The sequence below is a fragment of the Bombus pyrosoma genome, linkage group LG14, assembly GCF_014825855.1.
Source record: "Bombus pyrosoma isolate SC7728 linkage group LG14, ASM1482585v1, whole genome shotgun sequence".
Taxonomy (NCBI): Eukaryota; Metazoa; Arthropoda; class Insecta; order Hymenoptera; family Apidae; genus Bombus; species Bombus pyrosoma.
Window position 1 is genome coordinate 9,946,166 of NC_057783.1, and position 19,729 is coordinate 9,965,894.

The window sequence follows — 19,729 nt, forward strand, 5'->3', positions numbered from 1 at the left end:
TAATATTATATATATTATTTATATATTATTGTGATTTAAAAACTTTTTTAATTTAGATATATAATGTTGTGAATATTTTTCAATCAATTAAATATATAATATTTATATTTCTTCCCATATATTTGCTGAGAGTTGATACATGTTAAAATTTTTGTTTAGCATTTCATTAATATATATGACATGTATAAAGATATAAGTATAAATGTAAGGTGTTGTAGTAATTTAAATTCATATATAGATAAATGATACATGTAACATCATAAGTGTATATATATATATATATATATAAATGTAAAATAAATTTTATTAGTATACTTTAAACAAGTAAAATTCTTTGTTATGTTCATTAAATATATATGTAATGTACTATTTTAAATTTTATATGCAGATTAATTTTTATTTTTATTGGTCGTGTGTGTGTTTCTTTTTATAATAACTTTAATTACAATCGAACTATTTTAAGTCATCAACAGTACTATCATACTATAAGTAATGAAACATAGACAATGACAATAACATTGAAATATTTACTATAAAGCAGAATTATGACTATTAAATGAAACATACTATTATAACGATCAAAACATTTATTCGTATTAATATTCTGCATATTATTACAATTTTCGCAATGCACAATCACGCGATTTATTTCGTACAATATTACATATACAATATTATTTATTTACGCAGATCAGTATTCATTCAAAATCAACTATAGCATTATGTATTTAAAACGCGTTTCTCAGTCCCAGTATTACATTACCTACGATATATATATATACAAGGGATAATTACCAAGTATTATAAGTGTAACATTCTAATTCTAACATTGCTAATAGCAATGTCTGGACAACTAAAAATTTTCTGTATTTGCCAATTTCTAAGTGCATATTTTTAACATATATAATATATTTTGTTATTTCATAAATATGTACTTTTCTTTTTCATTTCTATTGGAAGTTTTCAGTGGAACAATTAAATTGAAAACAAAATTTCCAATTTGTATCATTTAGAACTTCAAATAATAGACATGTTTATTCATATTTTTGTTCCGTTTTATTTCTTTATAATATACTCGATTTACGAGTAATATATTTGAAAGTTATTAACTTATTAAATACTTTTTATGAATAAAATATGAAAGCAGGAACATTGTTAATTTTGGACCAAAAATTTTTGTTTCATTTTTCAAGATATCCTAGTAAAAATTAACTTTCATTTGCGTTTTACTTAAAAACCCAAAAAACAAAAAGTAGGTAATTTACAAATGAAATGTAACATTGAAAATGACTGGCACTATAGTTTTATAAATTCTGAAATGTTATACAATTACTTGGTTCGTTTGCTTTATTCACATTACTAAAATATTTTGTAAAACGATCCTGTGATATTCATTTATCAGTACCTTTCTTTGTAATTACATGCGAGGATCAATATTTAATGTATTAAATATTGAAGAGTAGAAAGTTATAATATAAGATATATTTCATCACAAAAACCAAGCTAACATAGCATGGTTGCATTTATGCATGGAACTAAAAAATAATTCAATAATCGAGTTTTCTAAACTCACGTGCTAGTGCATAGAAAACAGATCACCAGCTGAAGGAAGTGGTGCCAATCCGCCCGTAACATCAGGTAATTGTGTCAAATCAGGTAAATTGGAAATGTGTGATTTCACCTCAGATCGGACAGCGCATACTTTTTTAAGTTTTTCTTTATAGTCCTGTAACATTATTAAATTTTGTATTATATGTATATATATATTTAAAATTATATAAAAAGTATTAAAAGTATTAATATTAATATTAATATTAAAAAGTATTAATAGTATATATATTTTTTTATTTATATATATACTTTTTTAATAGATATTTGTGATCTATTTTCTAAAAAGAGTACAATCGTACTTCTAATGTTGCTTGTGCCTGTTGAAGTAATTGCCTTTGCGCCAAAGTGTAATCTCTGAGCATAGTTAGCAATCTCCTTCTGTCTTCCATTTCTGCTTGGAGTCGTCCATTATAATCTGCTAACAGTGCAGCAGCTTCATTTACTGCAACACTTAATTGATCTGCAGCTGCTCTATCTGCTAAATTCGCAAGAAGCGAAACTTCAGAAACTTCTGGTGGTAGAGAGGCAATACGTTCTCTAACACCAGCATCTGAGGATGCTGTGTTTTCCAAATCCTGAAATAGAGAAGGCATTCTTTAATAATTGCCTTCAATATGTTCATGTATATATACATGTTTAATGTAATTGTCTTATACTATTTACATGATCATATGAATGGATCATTTAAGAGGGTGAGGTATTCTTTTACATAAAACTACGTTTTATTAAATAAGAATATTACTTCTAAAAGATTAAAAAGGCTATATATGTAAATTTTAAATAAATCCAATGTTACTATTTTATTATTTATGCAATAAATAAATAAAAATTGTTTAGTAACACAAAAAGAAAATGTATTGTGAAGTAGATTAAGAATAAAAAAGATGGTTATGAAATGATTAAAATTTCTATTGGGGATGGAAATATCAAACTGTAAATATGCTTGCCAATATGCCTTATGGATTCAACATATATTTTTCTATATATAAGATAGTTTATTGCTAACGATACATATTCCGAATTTTTGTTGTTTTTATAAATGGTATTAACCATTAAGGCTTTGATGAGTTCCTCTGTTTCTGGTGGGTCTCCAGCAGGAGTACGAGGACTTAGTGTCACATGTAGTTCTTTGGTTCCATCCACTTCAACCTCAGTCTCTGATTTCTTTCTCTCCTTTTTATCTTTCTGCAACGTATGATACATATAACATAATTAGAAATATTATACTTAACATCATCTGAAATCAGTGTTTTATGTTACCTTTACTTTTTCTATGTCATTCTTAAATTTCTTTTTTGGAGGTGGTGTTCCAGGATCTTTTGAGGTATCTGTAAAAGCAGCCTTAAACTCTGCAATTTGTGCCTTATCATAAACTCCTCTCTCTTCCCAAATTTGAAGTAGCCTATTTAATCTCTCCCTTGTCTTTTCATCAAAACCCTTCATATGTTCAAAAGCTTTCGGTAAAACTGTCTCAAATTCTTTTCCAAATTCTGGTCCCTTCTTTTTGCTATTTTGAATAACATCATTTGCCAAATACATAAACATCAGCTTACGATTATCCTTCACTGTAAAAATATGTTAATAATAATAATTCTTGATAAAGTATAAATTTATCAATTTTATAAATCAATTGTATATAAAAAAAATAAACTAATTTGCATTTTTTCTGTTAAAATTGAAATTGTAACGAAATGTAATATATGAGAAAAGTTGTAATTATACAGTAAATCAGATTTATTATAACACTTTATTATAAAACAAATTATGACAGTTATGAGATAATTAGTTCAAACATATATTATGTAATATAATTACAATGTGACAAGTGAACAACTAACATGTAAAAAATGGAGAAATATTTTTAAAAAACTCTAAATAATGATGTCATTTATATAAAGAATTAATAACAATTGCATTGTATATGTGAAAGAATATTATGTACTGAATTTTACTTTTACATTGAAAATTATAATATCATGTAAAATATAACATATTCTGATTGTATTAAATAAATACTAACGATATAAATACAATTTTGCAGTTGACATACTGTTACGAAAAGTATGTTCATAATTACGTAGCGAGAATCTAACTTACGAGTTAACCTAGACATTTTTCGAAGATTATTTTACATGTATTCGATTTGTAATACTTTTTTAAAATAATTCGATAAGAAAATAATATCCGACCATGTGTCTAAAATTTTAAATATAGAATAAATAGCAAAGATATACTTACGACAAGCGTCACGTACCTTTACACATCTCTTTAAACCACACTTTCACGATGGTTGGATGATGTTTTCTGTGGTGAATTAACCAAAGAGAAAGTGTTTGAATGCTTTGTTGAGAGGGATTTAAGTCCATTAATCTTTTCACAAGTGCACTTTCTGTAAACCCTGTCATTTTTAAATTAGAACGTTTGTTTTGTCAGCAAAAGATGTATAAAACCGTACGTATCCCAACTCACGAGCCGCACAACTGTACGACTCAACAGCTGAAATACAAACACGAACGGCGTATAAAACGTTGCACTTTACCGCATATTATTTTCGTCATTTCAACAATCAGCGACACCTTTCGGAGACATTTTCGAACTACATCGGATTGCGTTGTTAATTTCATGATCGATAATTCAAATATTACAGTACAGATAAAATGCTACTCATATTTTCTGGTAGTCAATAACAGTTATTATCGTATTATATATGCCCATGTGATAGAATTTCTTACATTATTTTACTTGAAGAAGAAACAATTCATAATATTAGTAAGTATACGCTATCAAAGCAAAGTGTACTCTAATTTCATTTTACATATATAAGGTATTAAAGGTTTTTTAAATGAGACAAATCAACGAGTATAGACCAAAGAAATATAAATGCATATATACATATTAAAGAATAAAATTGCAAATTCTTCTTTATCAACTGTGCATGGTTTTGGTAAGAACTACGAGTAGAGGGTACTGGATCGCCTTGAATAGAGCGCAGCAGTGACTTCCAGAGACCGCCAGAGATCAGTGCGTCGTCGCAGTCGAGGGGTGAAAAAGGGATTATGTATCGTTGGGTTAGTTCGTTCTTCGAACCTGCCAATTCGTATTTCGTGTTTCGTTGCGCGTGAGACTTGTGCGATCCTCGAGCGAGGCTCATCGTAATGGCCGCGACCTGACTCGGGTGGTGTGCATGCGAGCTACCGCGTTCGCGTTACGTGAAGTAGACGAGCAGAAGAGGAGATAAGTAAAAGAAATACAAGGAACGAGAAAATACGACGGAGTTTAGGGTTACGCGATTTCTGTGTATATCGTGAGTGCGTGTGGGTGGGCGAGGTGGGTTGAGTTCGCAAAAAGTCTGGAGGACGGCAAACCATGAACGAAGATAGGAGTGAAGAGGATCCCCTAATGGATCTCTGGTACAGCAATTGGGAACAACAGTGCGTTGAGGCACTGGAAACGGAACCGGATTACGAAACGCAACTGCATAACGAAAAGGAACTCTATTCCCAGCAGATGTGGACGAGTTTTCAGACGACAGCGTCGGCCATCGCCCAGCTGTACAAAGGTAAGTTAATTCAACGATAATACCGATCGCCGTTCCTGTCCTCCTTTTTGCTCATCTTCAGAACGATATCTATACGATGTTTACGAGCAGCAAACGGTCTTGCTACCTCGTTGTAGTTACCATTTTGCGTGACATCCATTTTGTGCGACATACGAGAGTATACGCCACTGTTCTCGCTTCTCGTTTGCTTCGATTCCCTTTTTTCGCCGCGTGTTGCATATCGATCTGATCGTGTAACCAGTTCCTTTCGGCTTTGCTCTTTTACAGATCGTACGCAGGGTGTCTCTCTATGGCTACCCTTCCAGACTGCCGCAGGTACCGTCACGTCGTTGTACAAAGGTGCGTGCACTTCCTTGGTCTCTCTTGTCAACAATGTGAGCAAGATAAACCTACATTCTGTCTTTCTCTCTCGTGATCTTTCCTTCTTTCTTTACGATATTATTTTTTTTGTGTCAGCTTTTCTTTTCTTTTTTTTTATCTACAGTCTTACTATTCGGTCATCCTTTTGCACGGCCGTCATCCACACACGTACACACATCCACATTCACACACATTGATAATGTGTTTGCATGTACATATGCGTCAGAACGCTTTGCACAGCTGACCAATACTGAAGGTCAGCTGTTAATTGACGCAAACTTTCAGGACTATTACGAATATTTATAGAAAACATTCCTATCATTTCCCGAAAATTAGATCATTCTTGCAGATAATTATGAGTCATATAATAAAATAATATCAAATGTTCATCAGTACAAATTTCACATGTGTTGACTATGATGCCTGTTTTATAGATAATTATTGATATTTTTGAATTGTTTATTTTGGAATAAATTTAATGGTTTTTTATTTTAAAATTTTGATTTGTTCTATCCTATTGTAATTTAAAGAAAGCTAATATTGGCATTTTTAAATTATTATTTTAATTTCTAATAATTCTTTCAAAACGTTAATTGTTTTTATGAACATTAGATTTAAGTTTATGACCATATTACAAAAGATTTTAATTTTATTTCAATTATTCATTGATTATGTCTTCTATTAATAATCTTAATAACATGGATTTCTATTTATTTCAAATATCTATTTAACTATAGCTGTTTATAGATAACAATTTTTCCTTTTTTCCTTAGTTAGTTCTGTTGATAATCATATAAGTTATATATTTAACAAAGTTTGGTATATAAGTGTAACACACATTTCTACAGATTCAATGGACAGCATGCGTCGCTGCAGTGAATTAGGTGTAGAAATGGGACGACAAAAACGTTGTAAAGAAATAATGAATTGGGCTAGGAAAAAGAGACGTATGATTCGTAGAGAAGACCTGTTAGCATATCTTGCTGGAAAACCACCTCCACCTCGGTCACATTCACACAGGTAAGTATCGTATCAATATTTTTAATAATATTTAATGTACAAATAAATATGTTTTCTATAGTTTTTGTATAAAATAAATTTCAGAAGCTGAGAAAAGCATTAATGTCATGTTACTGTACTTTAATTTATAAATTTAATTAATTTGATTAATAAATTTGCAGAAGTTCACCTAAGCCAAGAATGATGGTGTGTAGTTCGCCTTCATCAGAAAGTTCAGCACCAAATATGGTTGTTGCACCAACACCACTACCTGGTAGTGATCCTGATCCTGAATTACATACATTTAGAGAAGCAATTGCATTATCTGGTAAGAATTGTTGCAATATAGTAGTAAATGTAAAAAAAATTAAGCTTACCATGAATTATTGAAATCATTTTGTGTTAGTTATAATGATGGAAAGATCCTTATGTTGATGTTCAAATTCTGTTCCCTGTAATTAATATTGTCTTTAAATAATCAAAATCTCTTTTTAAAAATTGTGTGTAGGTTCACCAATATCTCGGCGCACTGGGAGACAAGCCGAATTGTCAGCCTTTATTAGTAGCGAATTCGCTCGACATCATAAACGGCCTGCTTCGCACGATGTGGATATGGGATCTCCCACGCACAAACGTTCGCGTTTTATGTAACGGCGCGCGATGTGTAAAGTAGCCTCGCTCCCTTGTTCCCCATTAATTAATCAATTGATAAATTAATTATTAACGGTTCAACTCCCCTACATAGTGTTCTCGGTTAAACATAATCACTTCAAGAAGATGGCAGTGACTTGCATTGCCATATGAAACACGTTCGTATATCTCCATTGTTATAATATTTGCCAAGTTACGTTATTATTATTTATTAATATCAATTTTAAAGTTTTGGTCCTTTGATTAGAGCAATTAATTTGGTTATTAAATAATTAATTTAATTGCGAGGAGTAATTGAGCTATCGAAATTACTGTATTATTGTTTGAAGAAGTATTAATTTGTTAACTCAAGTTTTTAAATTTACCACAAGAAAATGATTAGAATTTATTTGAAAATTATTTATTTATTTATTTATATATATATATATAAGTTGTGAAGTAATGAAAACGTGTTGCAAAATACCATTCAAAGTGCCCATACGGAGTGTATGTCATCGTTTCTTGTGCAAAAATCTGTATATGTGATTATTAGTTGATCAATTTATAAACCAAGAGTATAGACCTTGCCAAACAAACTATAAGATGTTAAAAGCTGAAACTAATATGCTTTACACATAATTAATGTGTATCTTGAAATTAGTAGCTAATATTTCATGATATTTTTTAATCACTTCATAATATATTGTAATTTGTTCGAGTGCGATGTTTGACAAGTGATGAATTGGTGATCTAGTATTTTGTAATTATATTACTGTCCATGATTGTAATTTTATAGGAAAAAAAGGGAACGGGGAGAGAATGACTGTAGATTGTTCTTTCACAATCCAAAGGATCGCTTCTCTGATTATAATATTGTTATGATTATTAAATGATCATAGATAATTCGTATTTGGACGCTTTTGTGAATAAAAAGATCACATTTTATACGACTTTTGTTGGTGATATAAGGGAAATATGTGATGGGAGAAAGAATAAGAACATAAGTGAAAGCAATGAAAAACAATGTGTTAATGAATTGGTTTCTGTAATTCTGTAATTTTTATTTATCATGTAAAAACAAGGGATCTACATTTTCTGTTGTATGACCTCTATAGGATGTAGAGGAATCATAAAAATGTTTTTTGGATAATATATTTAATTGTTTCTGCAATCCCTCTTGTTTGTAATTGTGCATCTGCTTTATTTGTTTTGTGTGCGATCCCTTGGAAGCAATCGAAAAGTGTTTGCTACTATGTTTTACGCGTTATGACATCCACGCCTAAGTTTTAAATAACATGAGATCGAGTTTAGAAGCAAGGTTCAAGGAAAATGCTGAAAAATGATGTTCACGTCTTATTCTTTCCATATGTGTCGCGGGTGCTCATAATTGTGTAACTAATGGATAAAAGGTTCTTAAATAGACTTTGTGTAGTTATAAATCTTAAGCAAGTTAGGGTAAGCAATGCTTATATCAAACAGAATCGACAGATAAAAAGTTTCTATAAAAAGTTTCTTCCAATCTTCTTGTATTTGACATCAATGATGGAAGATTATCATAGTATCGAAGTTGATTTTTATTTTTTTGCGTATTTGTTACAAGCAAAGGGTTGAGCAGTGTGTAGTAAAGATGTGTCTCAGGCAAAGTCAGTATGAAAACCGTGCAATGTAAAGGTATCTACTTTTCCACAATTTCTAGTATGGATTTAATCAATAAACGAGCTTTCCGTCTTAGATGTAGCCATTGTCGGAGAGACACAGGCAGCTCTTTGCTGTACATGCACATACACATATACACATGTAATGTATATATATGTATTTGTATGTATACGTGCATATTTTATAAGAAGCATTATGTTCAAAGAAAGAAATTGAAATGATTCATCACTCGGATATAAGGTCACTGTACATGTATATTATTTCTAGTGTTGTGCCTCGTAACTGCTTCTACTTGAATTTTGAAGATCATCAATTATAGGAAATTCGAAAATGTTTTAATCGAACTGCCTATAAATTTATTTAAGAACAAAGTTCATTCTTCCTATTCACGTTTCGAATTTCCTTTCATTCGTTCTTCGAAAATCACTTAGGAGCAAACTTGTTTCTGTTTGTTTCCTTCTCCTCCATATCGTTTGAGCACCGTTCCGGAAACAAGCGAAAAATTGTTATTCAGTTGTAAATATAGTGTACGTTTATAATGATAACGAAAAACAATAGCCTTAGGGGTATTGCTAATATTATCATTATTGATATCGACAACTATGCGATAGCTTTAATAATATTTATCATATGATCGGCAATTAATAAAACTCCAAGGATTCCACTTGACTCAATTTTCCTGACCACTTTGGTTACGCAGGGTCACGTTTTTGAAACTTCTGAAAGTTCAATTCAAACGAAATGTATAATATTATATCGAGAAGTATCTTTGTACGTAAAAAATTTAGTCGCATTATTTGTTTTTAAGTTTTTCAGACGATAATATTCTATTGATCTGATTCATTTCTTGGTAGATTTTCGTACAAAGGTAATTCTACTCAAACATTTACATAGAAGAAAGTAACACGCTGAAGATGCCATACTTAGGAATACGTTATTGATAAGAAAATAATAGTCAATGATGGAACATCGAGTCATTTTGTACAGGCATTGTCATCTTTATTTTCCCTTTCTTAGTAAAGAGACATTTTCGATTTATATTTGAGAAGTTTGCTTTTGGTCGTAAGAAAATCGATATTTGTTTATAATTTGATAACGTGTTACTTGTTCGACTATTTGCAAGAATTTGTTACTATAATTGACATTTTCCTACCTTGTATAATGCAAGACTATTCATACACGTGAGACGACACTTCAAGACCAGCAAACTAAGTTTTCCCACGTATATAGGGAGCTTTCCCTTTCTCATAGGAAGTTAATCTTGTTAGTAATCTATGTTGTCTTTTATACTGATACGATATTTTTTATTTATACAGTCAGTGTAAAATATTGTGCACAGTTTCAAAAGAAAATATACGGGTTTATTAAAATTTCTTATCATTTATAATGAAAACTGCTAGAAGGCGATATTTTTTGTAAGTAAATATTTTGAGATTGTAAATGAATAGGAAACGATATGAATATCATATCTTTTATGAAGAAATCAAATTTTACGTTATAAGTAATCTTTTTGTGAATCGATGACTTCCGTGTTTCTTTAATGAAATTTGTCATTCATATTTGCTGCCAAAAGGAGTTTCCAGTGAAATTGCCATTATGCAAAACCGACTGTTGTGTATAGAAACAGAAGATATAGCTTATAGGGCTCTGAAATTAATCGATTAATAGTAAAAATAAATTAATCCGTTTTTATATTAATAAATTGATAGTACTCTAGAATAATCGGACACGTTAAACATCAATATTTATTATTCATTAATCGATTAATCGGGCAGCCTTAGTAGGTGAGATCGCGAGAATCACTTCTGTATCATATCTTTTTCACAATAATGGTAGTTCGTACTCTAATCATACAGGTGTGTAGAAACGCGTACGTGTCAAACACAGGGCACCAACAAATTTTCTACAAACCATTTTTTTTATTCTGATGCACATTAATCGCAACGTGATGTACTTGTTTGACAACAAATGTATCACCAAATTCTACTTGCACGAACACGGAAAAACCATAAGAGAACATGAAATGTCTGTTCGCGGCGAGGCGAGAAATGGTGCTGTAATTTTTTGCGACTATAAGAAGCTTGTATATTTTTGCGTCTCTTGTTTGTAAGATAATCATTTACAAATAAAATTACAAAGAAAAAGATATTATTATATTGTTAGTATTTGCCTTTTGTGTACAAATTATTAATATATTTTTTTACAAAATAAGACTATTTTATAAAATGTTTTCGATATTTATTCGTATCATATTTACATGTTTTAGTTTTATGCGATTTGTACACTTTGTATATTGTATTTATATGACCAATAAGAAAAAATTAATTTCACTTATCCTATTGTCTAAAGACTCTATAAAGATTCATTCTATTAAATTGGCATTTACATTCTCATTTACATTGATTAGCTTAGTAATGTATTCTATTGTTTTAAGGCACCATACAAGCAAAAAATTAGGATTTTTGCATGATGAAATAGTATTTCCACATGTCGTTCGTACAGTGAATTACCAATTTATAGTTTTATGGCTTCTAATTTTTTCCGGAAATGAGTATATTTTTTGTAGTACATTAATTATAAGGAAAATGGCAAGGAGCGATACATCGTGTCTGATGATTTGATTATAGCAAAAAATAATGTAATCTTATAACACCTACACATCCGTGTAATTAAAATAACTTTAATCATACAATCACGCGAAATTTTATATGAACTATAATTAAAACGTAAGTGCAACTGTTCGTATTGATTTTTTATATGTTGTATACAATTTAGTTTTGTGTTAGAAATTAGATGTATAATTTTTTAGTAGGCATTTAAGCAATTTATTAGGTAAGATTAAAATATTCGAAAATAAAGCTAATATTCTTTTGTTTCCTCAGTAATATTTCAAGTTTCACAGTCTACTATCTTTAATGACATTTTCTGGAGCATCTAATGCCCTTTTCCTGTTAGCTATTGCATTCATTAATTTCCTTTTAGGTCCAAGTGGAAGTTTAAGTGCCGCTATATCACTTTCAGTTAGTAACATTAGGGCTTCTAGATCAATTTGTTCTGATTCTAAAACCGGATGTACCGATGAAAGATTATTGGCAACTAAAAATCTTTGCAATGGTGTCCATTCCTCATCGGTTTCTTCCTCTATAATTATATATGATTTTATATAAATTATTAGTATTTAAGATAAAAATTTAACAAACATATAAATATATTAACAATTTGCAATAGAATTTAGCAATATAAAGGATTTTACCTGAAAGTAAATCATCATCCCACATACTCTGTCGGCGAGCTAAACTACCTGCGCTTCCTATGCTGATTTCTTCGTTGTGCCCATTTGAGTTGGTTCTATGACCATTTATAGATCCGTTTACAGAACCATTCACGCAAGAGTTACCATTTTGTTCATGTGCATCCACTTGCGAGACTGGTAGATTATCGAAAGTAGTTGTTATCTAAAGTTAGAAAACAGCAGTCTTCTATACACTGCTTTAAATAAAATCATTATATTTGAGACATTTCAATAATATTGATGAGCTATTATTCTATTATCTATCCATTGTAATATTAACAAATTCTTTAGATGAATATATTAATATCTTTTGTTGTTAATTTTGCATTTGAAATGCATTACGAATTCAATGTCTTTAATATCGTTGAAGAAATGAGTAATATAATCAAATTGGGTGGAATGTAACTATTTAAAACAATTATCGTGAGTAGTAACCGTGTAATCATTTAATTTTACAGCTATGTATGTCATTATAACATTAATAAGCGTTGTGAAGTAAAATAATCACAAAAATAGAGCACGCTAAGGTATATTCTGCATTCTGTGAATGGTTGTTATAAGGAACGTTTCGCAATAAAAATTTTATATGTTCGTGAAATCATAATTTGAATTAATTAAAATGTCCCGTAGTCATATAAGATATCATAAAATATCACGCTACAACATTTAAATTAATTAATAGGCATTTCTCGTTTAATCTCTTTTACCATGCAAAAATATAATACATGAACTTACCGCTCTTCGAAATGCTACCGATCCAAAACCAGGTCGATTGAAGATACTTGCCGGTTCTTGCAGCAAAACGTTATCTCCTACGCTATCCATGTCTTCTCTATCATCTTGTTCGATATCTTCGTCAAAGGATCGATCGCCCAAGAGATCAGGAGTACTTTGTGCTTTGCTTAGTGTACCCCAAACGTCAGAGATTTTTCCTCTCCTTCCTGCTTGTTGAGTTTGCGTTTCGTAAGTTCCTACGTACATTACTTCAGAATCTCTTCTAAGACCAGTGAGACTACGGATCGATTTTTTTCCATTTACTTCAATCTAAAAATTTTTAATCAGAAAGAACAGAGCTTAATTCTCTTTGATAAAAGAAATATTATACATATAAATAAAATAGATTCAATGTTGATTTTTAATTATATTATTGAATTATGTTCAAAGAAACACTAATAAACTTATTTGCTGGTATTAAAATTCATTTCTTAGTTATTTACAATCATGCTTAAAAAATATGTAAGTTTAAATATTTTTTTACCTCTACTACTTTGAAATCATCAACGGCTTTTCTCGCTAAAGCTTTTCTGCATACTGCACTGCCTTGTTTCTTTGCAGTAGTGCCAACGATATCGCTGAATGTTGGTGAAGGCTTCACTCGACCTTTGAAGGTCAACATACTGGGTTTGTGAGGTAGAATGCCGGTTTCGTTAACCGTAGCTAAATCCAATTTCGTTCGATCTTTTGATAACTTTTTCTGTTCCTTTTCAGCTCTGATTTCCGCCATCTTCTGTTTTTTCATATATTCTTTTAACCTGTTTTATACATAATTGATGATGATAAAAATTGAAAGTGGAAGTTGTATCAGTGTTGAGGTATAACATTTTTTTACTATATTCTTTTACATATTCTTATATCTATATACTCCTTTTGCACATATTTAAATAATTGTATAAATACCTTTTTTCAGCATCTTTTTCTGCCTTTTCTCGAAGTAAACGACTCTTTTTGCGATTATTTAATTCTTGATCAGCTTGAGCAAGATCTAGAAACTGAAGAGTCATCTCTCTACCATTTATAGCAGCCAAGTCTCTAGCTGAATGCCTGTCAATATCCAATGACCAAATATTGCAGCCGAATTTCACAAGGAACTTGACGCAATATTCATGACCCCTTGCCGCTGCCAGGTGAAGGGCCGTATTACCAAAATAATCGGTTTTGTCGGGATCCCCTCTACAAAGAAAATCGTTAAAATACAAATTATTCCATATCTGCTACTTGTTACTCGGCGCATATATTCACAAGGATGAAGTTGCGTGTTCATTTCCATATTGCTTTTGCAAATATCTTCATTGAAGTACAAGGGATTATGTAGAATAGAATGTAGTTGAAATAATATAGCTTGTATAATATGTGGTGTCATTATTTTCCTATTGACAAATTTGAACGACGTAGTAATAGTTTGCATTTTTACAATCGTTGTTAAAAATATATTTTTTTACCCTAGGGGATTTGACCTTCGAAAACGAATGGAGGGAATAAATGAGTTCTGTAGCATCACATCCTGTCACGCAATGACACACGAGCGGAACAAAGTTCCGGAAAGATACCAGGTCTTATATCGAATTTCTATCGTTCGTCGACCACACTGAAGCCAGTCGAACGACATATGATCTTATTCATAATAAGGCACGTGCTGTCTTTCAGCTTTTATATCACCTCTTCACGGATCGTCGCTGATCCTATGAAATAATGTACAGTCGCAAGGTAGTTTCAAAGATCCCATACGAATTATCATCCAAAATAAATCTTGAGAAATAGAACATTGAAATTGAAACAGATAATAGAAGACACCTGAATAAAAAAATTATAGTAATATTCTATTAAATGCATTTACCCTTTTATACATATTATGTTATTAAATGATACTGTATACACTACATTAAACCGTGTACTATCCGTATATAATAATGTAAGTAGCAGTAAGTGCAATACGTGTAAGAAATGTGACTATTTTATATTATACTAGATTTTATATCTTCTATCGCAGTGATCAAACATTACTCTTTTTATGTATGTATTTAAAAATATTTAAGCTTAATATGTAAATACATATAATCCATATAATTTAAATATTTTGTGATAATGTATATCTTTCATGATTTATTATTTAAAGATAATTATTAAAAACATGATTTCTTACATTTTTTAAATATTATATAAATTTATATTTCTGCTAATTATAATTGATTAATTATAGTGATATTTGATTTATTTGCTCAATATTTCAAATGTCGCGAGAGAAAGTGATCGTATTAACATCAATGATCGAATTATTGAATGTTTCTGTTACTTCAAGAATAAGTAAGAATTTCTGCATTTTATTTTGTCTACAAAATGGGTAAGTAAATATTTTAACTAGAGAAGGTTAACGTCCAACAACGATTTTAAATGATTACATGAATGGCAATTCCTTGTTCCCCTGTTCCATTTCATTCCGTTCCCCTGCGTTTTGTTCCGTTCGTATTGTTTCCCACTCCGATTCGATTGTTTTCCATCGGTGCTTGCTTGGCCGTAATTTCCGTTCGTGGGGTCGATAGATGCCAGATTATAGCATATATTTCCGGTTTCGCACATCTGTCATCGTTTAATACAAAACTCTCGTGTATATTCATACATGTACGTACTTAAAGGAAAAAGGAAACCACGAATATTTCATATTAGAGGTACGTTTTAAAAGTAATCTACGTTTCAGCGATTAATACAATTTTTTTCATGTTTTGTGAATGTTATTCATATGGAGTATTGTTAAAGTTTCCGCGTTCACTAACCATAACGGCCTCGTACTTAATTTACATGTGACTTTCAAGGTTAACTAAAGATACATACGTATAAGCTTCTTCAATTTCGTATATTACATGTTCATAAGTCTACTTTTTTAAGTAATAAATTTACAAGATGCCATAAATAGAAATTGTTAAAAAAAGAAAAAATCGGTAATACAATATAGTAGGATCAAATTTGTTGCAATGAGATTTTTGAATATTTTAATTGAACTATTTGTTTCAAAATATAGTATTTATATTTAATTTATCTTATCTAATATTTATATCTCATATTTATTAAGAAATCTACATTTTCGAAGTAAAATATTTTGTGCAAAAGATTACATCAAAAGTATCGTCTGTGCATGCGTGAGCAGTTACATTTTACCGCGAACCTTTTCTGTTTTAATGCGCAGATGCAGAAATAGGAATGTAACCAGAAATAAGAAATGCTTGACGATAAAACTGTTCATCCAAGAATCGAGAGGTATTACATCGTTTCTGTTTAAGGATTCTATTTTCCACGAGCTATTGCAAGTGATATGGTAAATTAATATAAACATACAGCGATAAAGTCTTCTTTTGAAATAAACTAGTTATTAATTGTAACTCGTAAAAAGAGTATAGTATAGTATAGTTTTGTAGAAACCCTGTGATGCGTATGGATGTTTCTCGAATGTATTTATAAGTAAATAGTTTTGCGAGTATACCCTCTGGCGACGAGCAGTCTCAGAGCATCTATATGACCTTCAAAGGCTGCCCATAATGTAGGGGTCATTCCACCGTCATCCCGCGCGTTACAATCCTTTTTTGTTGCTTCTTTTAAGATGTCTAAGGCGCCATCGCGTGCAGCTCTATAGAGAAAACAATTATTTTCAAATAATTATTGATCACATATAACTGCTAAAGAATTCTGTTATACTTGATATAGTATGTTTTTTAAAACATAAATATATCAATTATATGATTTTATATCCAATGATATTTGACGCAAAAATATTCTGATTTTTTAATGACAGACATTAATAATCAAAATTACAAATTTTATAATACACGAAGTTACTTCTTTTCACATATAATACAATTAGAATTACAAAGAAGTCGTATTCTACTAAAAGATCATTGAGTCTTTAAATAATTAGTATCTTTTATTGTAGGAGCACTTTCCGCTATACATGTATTTAGAAGTAATAGATATTTCATTACTATGTAGTTATCTCGTTTCTTGATAATTTCCTAGCTCTACTTATGAATTAAACTGCATATCTTGTGTCATGATAATGTGACATAGCACGTCATCGTTTTCTCCTTCGCTCGAGTTTTCTTCTTTTAATTAGTCTTTCCCTAATTAAGAATTATTATACAAGATTTTACATTCGTATATATATGTATGTATACAATGAAATTTAACGCTTAAAGTTTACATCCACTTTTTAACACTTCGATTATTTGACGTTATTCTATTTTATTTTATATATTTTTAAAGATGTATGAGTCTATTTGTAATATGAAAAAAAGAAATGAGAAAAGAGTCCTAAATGAAAAATACGAGCGAAGATGTCAGAGAAAGTACGTACAAAGTTCTAACGAGCTCCTTGCATGATAATTTTCTCTATGTTACAAATCATTAACCATGAATACATCTTGACACGTATTGATTTTACTTAAATGAAAGTATGTAGAAGTGTTGTAAGAGAAATGATTACTTTTATTAAATTAGAAGAGATTCTTAATTGTTATTTTTAAAAATTATAATAATTGTATATAATTATGTATAAAATTTTCTAAGAAAATATAATGTGTCCTACGAACTCTATCTACCTGAAATATCTTTGTTATTTCAAACAGTGCGCGAAAATGTTTCTAAAATGAACAAATGGTATCAAAAGCATAACAGTACCATTTTGTATGGCTACTATTTGTTTACATTTGAAGTACTATGTACATCTTCTAGCATGACTCATAACGAAAGTAAACAGATGAACATAAGCAAATATCTCAGAAACGGCAAGGTTTGGGATAAATGTACCTTCTTTTTATAGTCAGAATCCGCTATGGTATCAAACTCAAGTATGAAAAATTGGGTATTGCATTTAGAAAAATAAAATTGATCTCCTTATCTTCCCTGTGCATCTACCTGTAAAGAAACCATTATCTGCTACCATATGTATGTATTTCTTTAAATCCTACAACTTTAATTCGTAATACTTTCGCATATTGTTTGAAATAACAAAGATATTTCAGATGAACAGAGTTCGTGGGACCTAACTGTATATGCGTTATTCATTAGATAGAACATTGACGATTTACATTTTATATTCTCAAAATAATGATTTAGTTTATTAAGTATTTCTATTCGAAGAGTAAATTATTGCACCTTTTAATTAAATGGATACTTTTTTCAGTGAAAGGTGATATTCAGAAGTGGAGTATACATTATACAACTGGTGCTCGTAGAAGTGGGCTGGATGATAAATCTTCCTGCTGAATCAAATAAAAGCAAAGGTGTTCTCATGCATAAATTCCGCACGCGTGCTATGATGTACATATACCGATGAGATAGTACTTATATGATCATAGCCATTGTACAGTTCTGGGTAAGTAGGTATGCTTCAAATTTTTTAAATTCTTTCATTCAGTTATACTGCACGTATCACTTATATTAAATGATGTAGTATTGTTACAAAAATTTTGTTATTAGATCAATTAATATCCGGTACTATCTTTGAATGTACTAGTTAATTTATATTAATAAAAGTTCCGTTTAAACTTCCGTTTTTTATAATTGTCACAAAAAAAAACCGGAAATATCTACACCTATATATGAAACTAGAAATTAAAAATAAGTGAATTTTGAACTGTGATGTTGCAGTGATTATGAAACAATAAATTTCTTCGATTGATTTCTTATCGAATTGTAGTTGGTGGTCAAGATTTCAAAGTGCAATACTTCGTTCTCATGGTTAACCAGGCATGTCATTTTTTCACTTTAGCCAGAGACAAGAACCTGGCTCCACGACATTTCTCTGCTTCCTGGATCTTAGATAGATATCTTGTTGTAGTATATTAAAGCGTACCGCGTAACATTGGTAGAGAAACAAAAACATGAAAATTCAGAAAGGTATGCACAAAGTTTGTTGCTCGTATAAAAGGAAATTCACCTGTGAAATCGTTCGGACGTCATTCTGTTCCTCTATCCCTTTAGGAAGTTTCGTTACCGATGGCAAAACATCCCTGCTGAAGGCAGAACTTTTGGCACTTTTTCTATGAGATGCACTTTAGATAACAACAAATGCAAGTATCATAGATCCTGCATATTTTGAGCAAAGTGAAACAGCCACGCGCGCTGAGTATGGCGTCCAGCAGTGTACTGCTCAAACGAACGAAGGTATTATACTCTTACTGTATTACTTGGACCGTGTTCTGTGGTCCCTCACCAAGTCTATCTTACTTTCGACCGTTACATTGATAAGTCCTCTCTCGCTCTTTTAGCAGTTCCCGCCGTTGCTTACCTGTTTGGTACCACCATAGGAATACTTTCCGCCACCTAGTGTTCAGTATTCCGTTGCATACGTGTGCAATCTATTTCTACTCTACCGACAAACTTTTATACTGCCTTTTAAAAATTAATCTGCTATAGCATTGTCAACACTAGCGTATTTTCTATAATAGCTATGCAATTTGATCTAATATATTTCAATTATGTAGAAATTTGAAAGTGTTTTTATAGATTAATTGTATATTTGAGACAAGAGAAATTTAAATCAACCTGAATTAGTGTTAAGTTCTTATTTGCCGTTTATTTATTATGTGTGCATTTACATTCTTTATGTTTTGTTGGTTTTATATATATGATCATAGTTAGGAAACATTTAATAACTTATAATAAAAACTTATGTATATACATGATAAAGAAATTCTTTTGCATGTTGTAGATAAGGAAGATGTAGTAACGACGACTTATATTAACGATTGTTGGATTAGTCGGATTCCTTTCATCAGAAATGAACGGAGAAAAGTTGTAGTTATGAAAGTTACCAACATGAAGATAGAATGCTGCGCCGCAATCGGTAAGTAGGT

The 19,729-nt window shown here is 30.6% G+C and overlaps 3 protein-coding genes and 1 long non-coding RNA gene across 8 annotated transcripts; 2 read left to right on the plus strand and 2 right to left on the minus strand.

Moving 5' to 3' along the window:
• Positions 1 to 569: 569 nt before the first annotated feature.
• LOC122575140 (regulation of nuclear pre-mRNA domain-containing protein 1B) lies at positions 570 to 4,140 on the minus strand. Of its 3 annotated transcripts, none has more exons than XM_043743690.1 (5): positions 3,866 to 4,140; positions 2,878 to 3,176; positions 2,662 to 2,796; positions 1,911 to 2,186; positions 570 to 1,726 (listed from the first exon to the last, which is right to left on the minus strand). In XM_043743690.1, the coding sequence occupies exons 1-5, from the start codon at positions 4,014 to 4,016 to the stop codon at positions 1,577 to 1,579; spliced, it is 1,011 nt and encodes a 336-aa protein (XP_043599625.1). In that variant the 5' UTR covers positions 4,017 to 4,140; the 3' UTR covers positions 570 to 1,576. The 3 variants fall into 3 exon arrangements, with proteins under 3 accessions (XP_043599625.1, XP_043599624.1, XP_043599626.1); XM_043743689.1 differs by having other exon boundaries at positions 2,872 to 3,176; positions 3,866 to 4,133; XM_043743691.1 differs by having other exon boundaries at positions 2,872 to 3,176; positions 3,850 to 3,979.
• A 415-nt stretch (positions 4,141 to 4,555) lies between these two features.
• On the plus strand, positions 4,556 to 10,961 carry LOC122575141 (UPF0472 protein C16orf72 homolog). The gene is made up of 5 exons (XM_043743692.1): positions 4,556 to 5,170; positions 5,438 to 5,509; positions 6,379 to 6,550; positions 6,712 to 6,857; positions 7,038 to 10,961. The coding sequence occupies exons 1-5, from the start codon at positions 4,978 to 4,980 to the stop codon at positions 7,178 to 7,180; spliced, it is 726 nt and encodes a 241-aa protein (XP_043599627.1). The 5' UTR covers positions 4,556 to 4,977; the 3' UTR covers positions 7,181 to 10,961.
• A 143-nt stretch (positions 10,962 to 11,104) lies between these two features.
• Positions 11,105 to 19,017, minus strand: LOC122575139 (Usher syndrome type-1G protein homolog). The gene is made up of 7 exons (XM_043743688.1): positions 18,811 to 19,017; positions 16,360 to 16,503; positions 13,785 to 14,057; positions 13,366 to 13,639; positions 12,843 to 13,151; positions 12,069 to 12,270; positions 11,105 to 11,956 (listed from the first exon to the last, which is right to left on the minus strand). Exons 1-7 carry the CDS (start codon positions 18,831 to 18,833, stop codon positions 11,712 to 11,714), a joined length of 1,470 nt encoding a protein of 489 aa, XP_043599623.1. The 5' UTR covers positions 18,834 to 19,017; the 3' UTR covers positions 11,105 to 11,711.
• Positions 15,083 to 19,353, plus strand: LOC122575142. 3 transcript variants are annotated; one of them, XR_006319331.1, is made up of 6 exons: positions 15,083 to 15,550; positions 16,066 to 16,194; positions 18,055 to 18,246; positions 18,571 to 18,770; positions 18,855 to 19,037; positions 19,142 to 19,353. It is a non-coding gene; the product is annotated as an uncharacterized LOC122575142 (long non-coding RNA). The 3 variants fall into 3 exon arrangements; XR_006319329.1 differs by having other exon boundaries at positions 15,470 to 16,194; XR_006319330.1 differs by having other exon boundaries at positions 15,470 to 16,194; positions 19,145 to 19,175.
• Positions 19,354 to 19,729: the final 376 nt, after the last annotated feature.

Bases quoted from the DNA above. Each gene is read 5' to 3' on its own strand.
- LOC122575140 (XM_043743689.1), bottom strand. From the start codon at position 4,016: ATGACAGGGTTTACAGAAAGTGCACTTGTGAAAAGATTAATGGACTTA. The intron at 2,187-2,661 runs GTTAATACCATT...TCTCTATTTCAG, and splicing joins AACTCATCAAAGCCTTAATG to GATTTGGAAAACACAGCATC. The intron at 1,727-1,910 runs GTACGATTGTAC...ATAATGTTACAG, and splicing joins AGGCACAAGCAACATTAGAA to GACTATAAAGAAAAACTTAA.
- LOC122575141 (XM_043743692.1), top strand. From the start codon at position 4,978: ATGAACGAAGATAGGAGTGAAGAGGATCCCCTAATGGATCTCTGGTAC. The intron at 5,510-6,378 runs GTGCGTGCACTT...ACATTTCTACAG, and splicing joins CGTCACGTCGTTGTACAAAG to ATTCAATGGACAGCATGCGT. The intron at 6,551-6,711 runs GTAAGTATCGTA...ATAAATTTGCAG, and splicing joins CCTCGGTCACATTCACACAG to AAGTTCACCTAAGCCAAGAA.
- LOC122575139 (XM_043743688.1), bottom strand. From the start codon at position 18,833: ATGACGTCCGAACGATTTCACAG. The intron at 16,504-18,810 runs GTGAATTTCCTT...TTTTCTCTATAG, and splicing joins ACGTCCGAACGATTTCACAG to AGCTGCACGCGATGGCGCCT. The intron at 13,640-13,784 runs GTATTTATACAA...TGTATAAAACAG, and splicing joins GAAAAAGATGCTGAAAAAAG to GTTAAAAGAATATATGAAAA.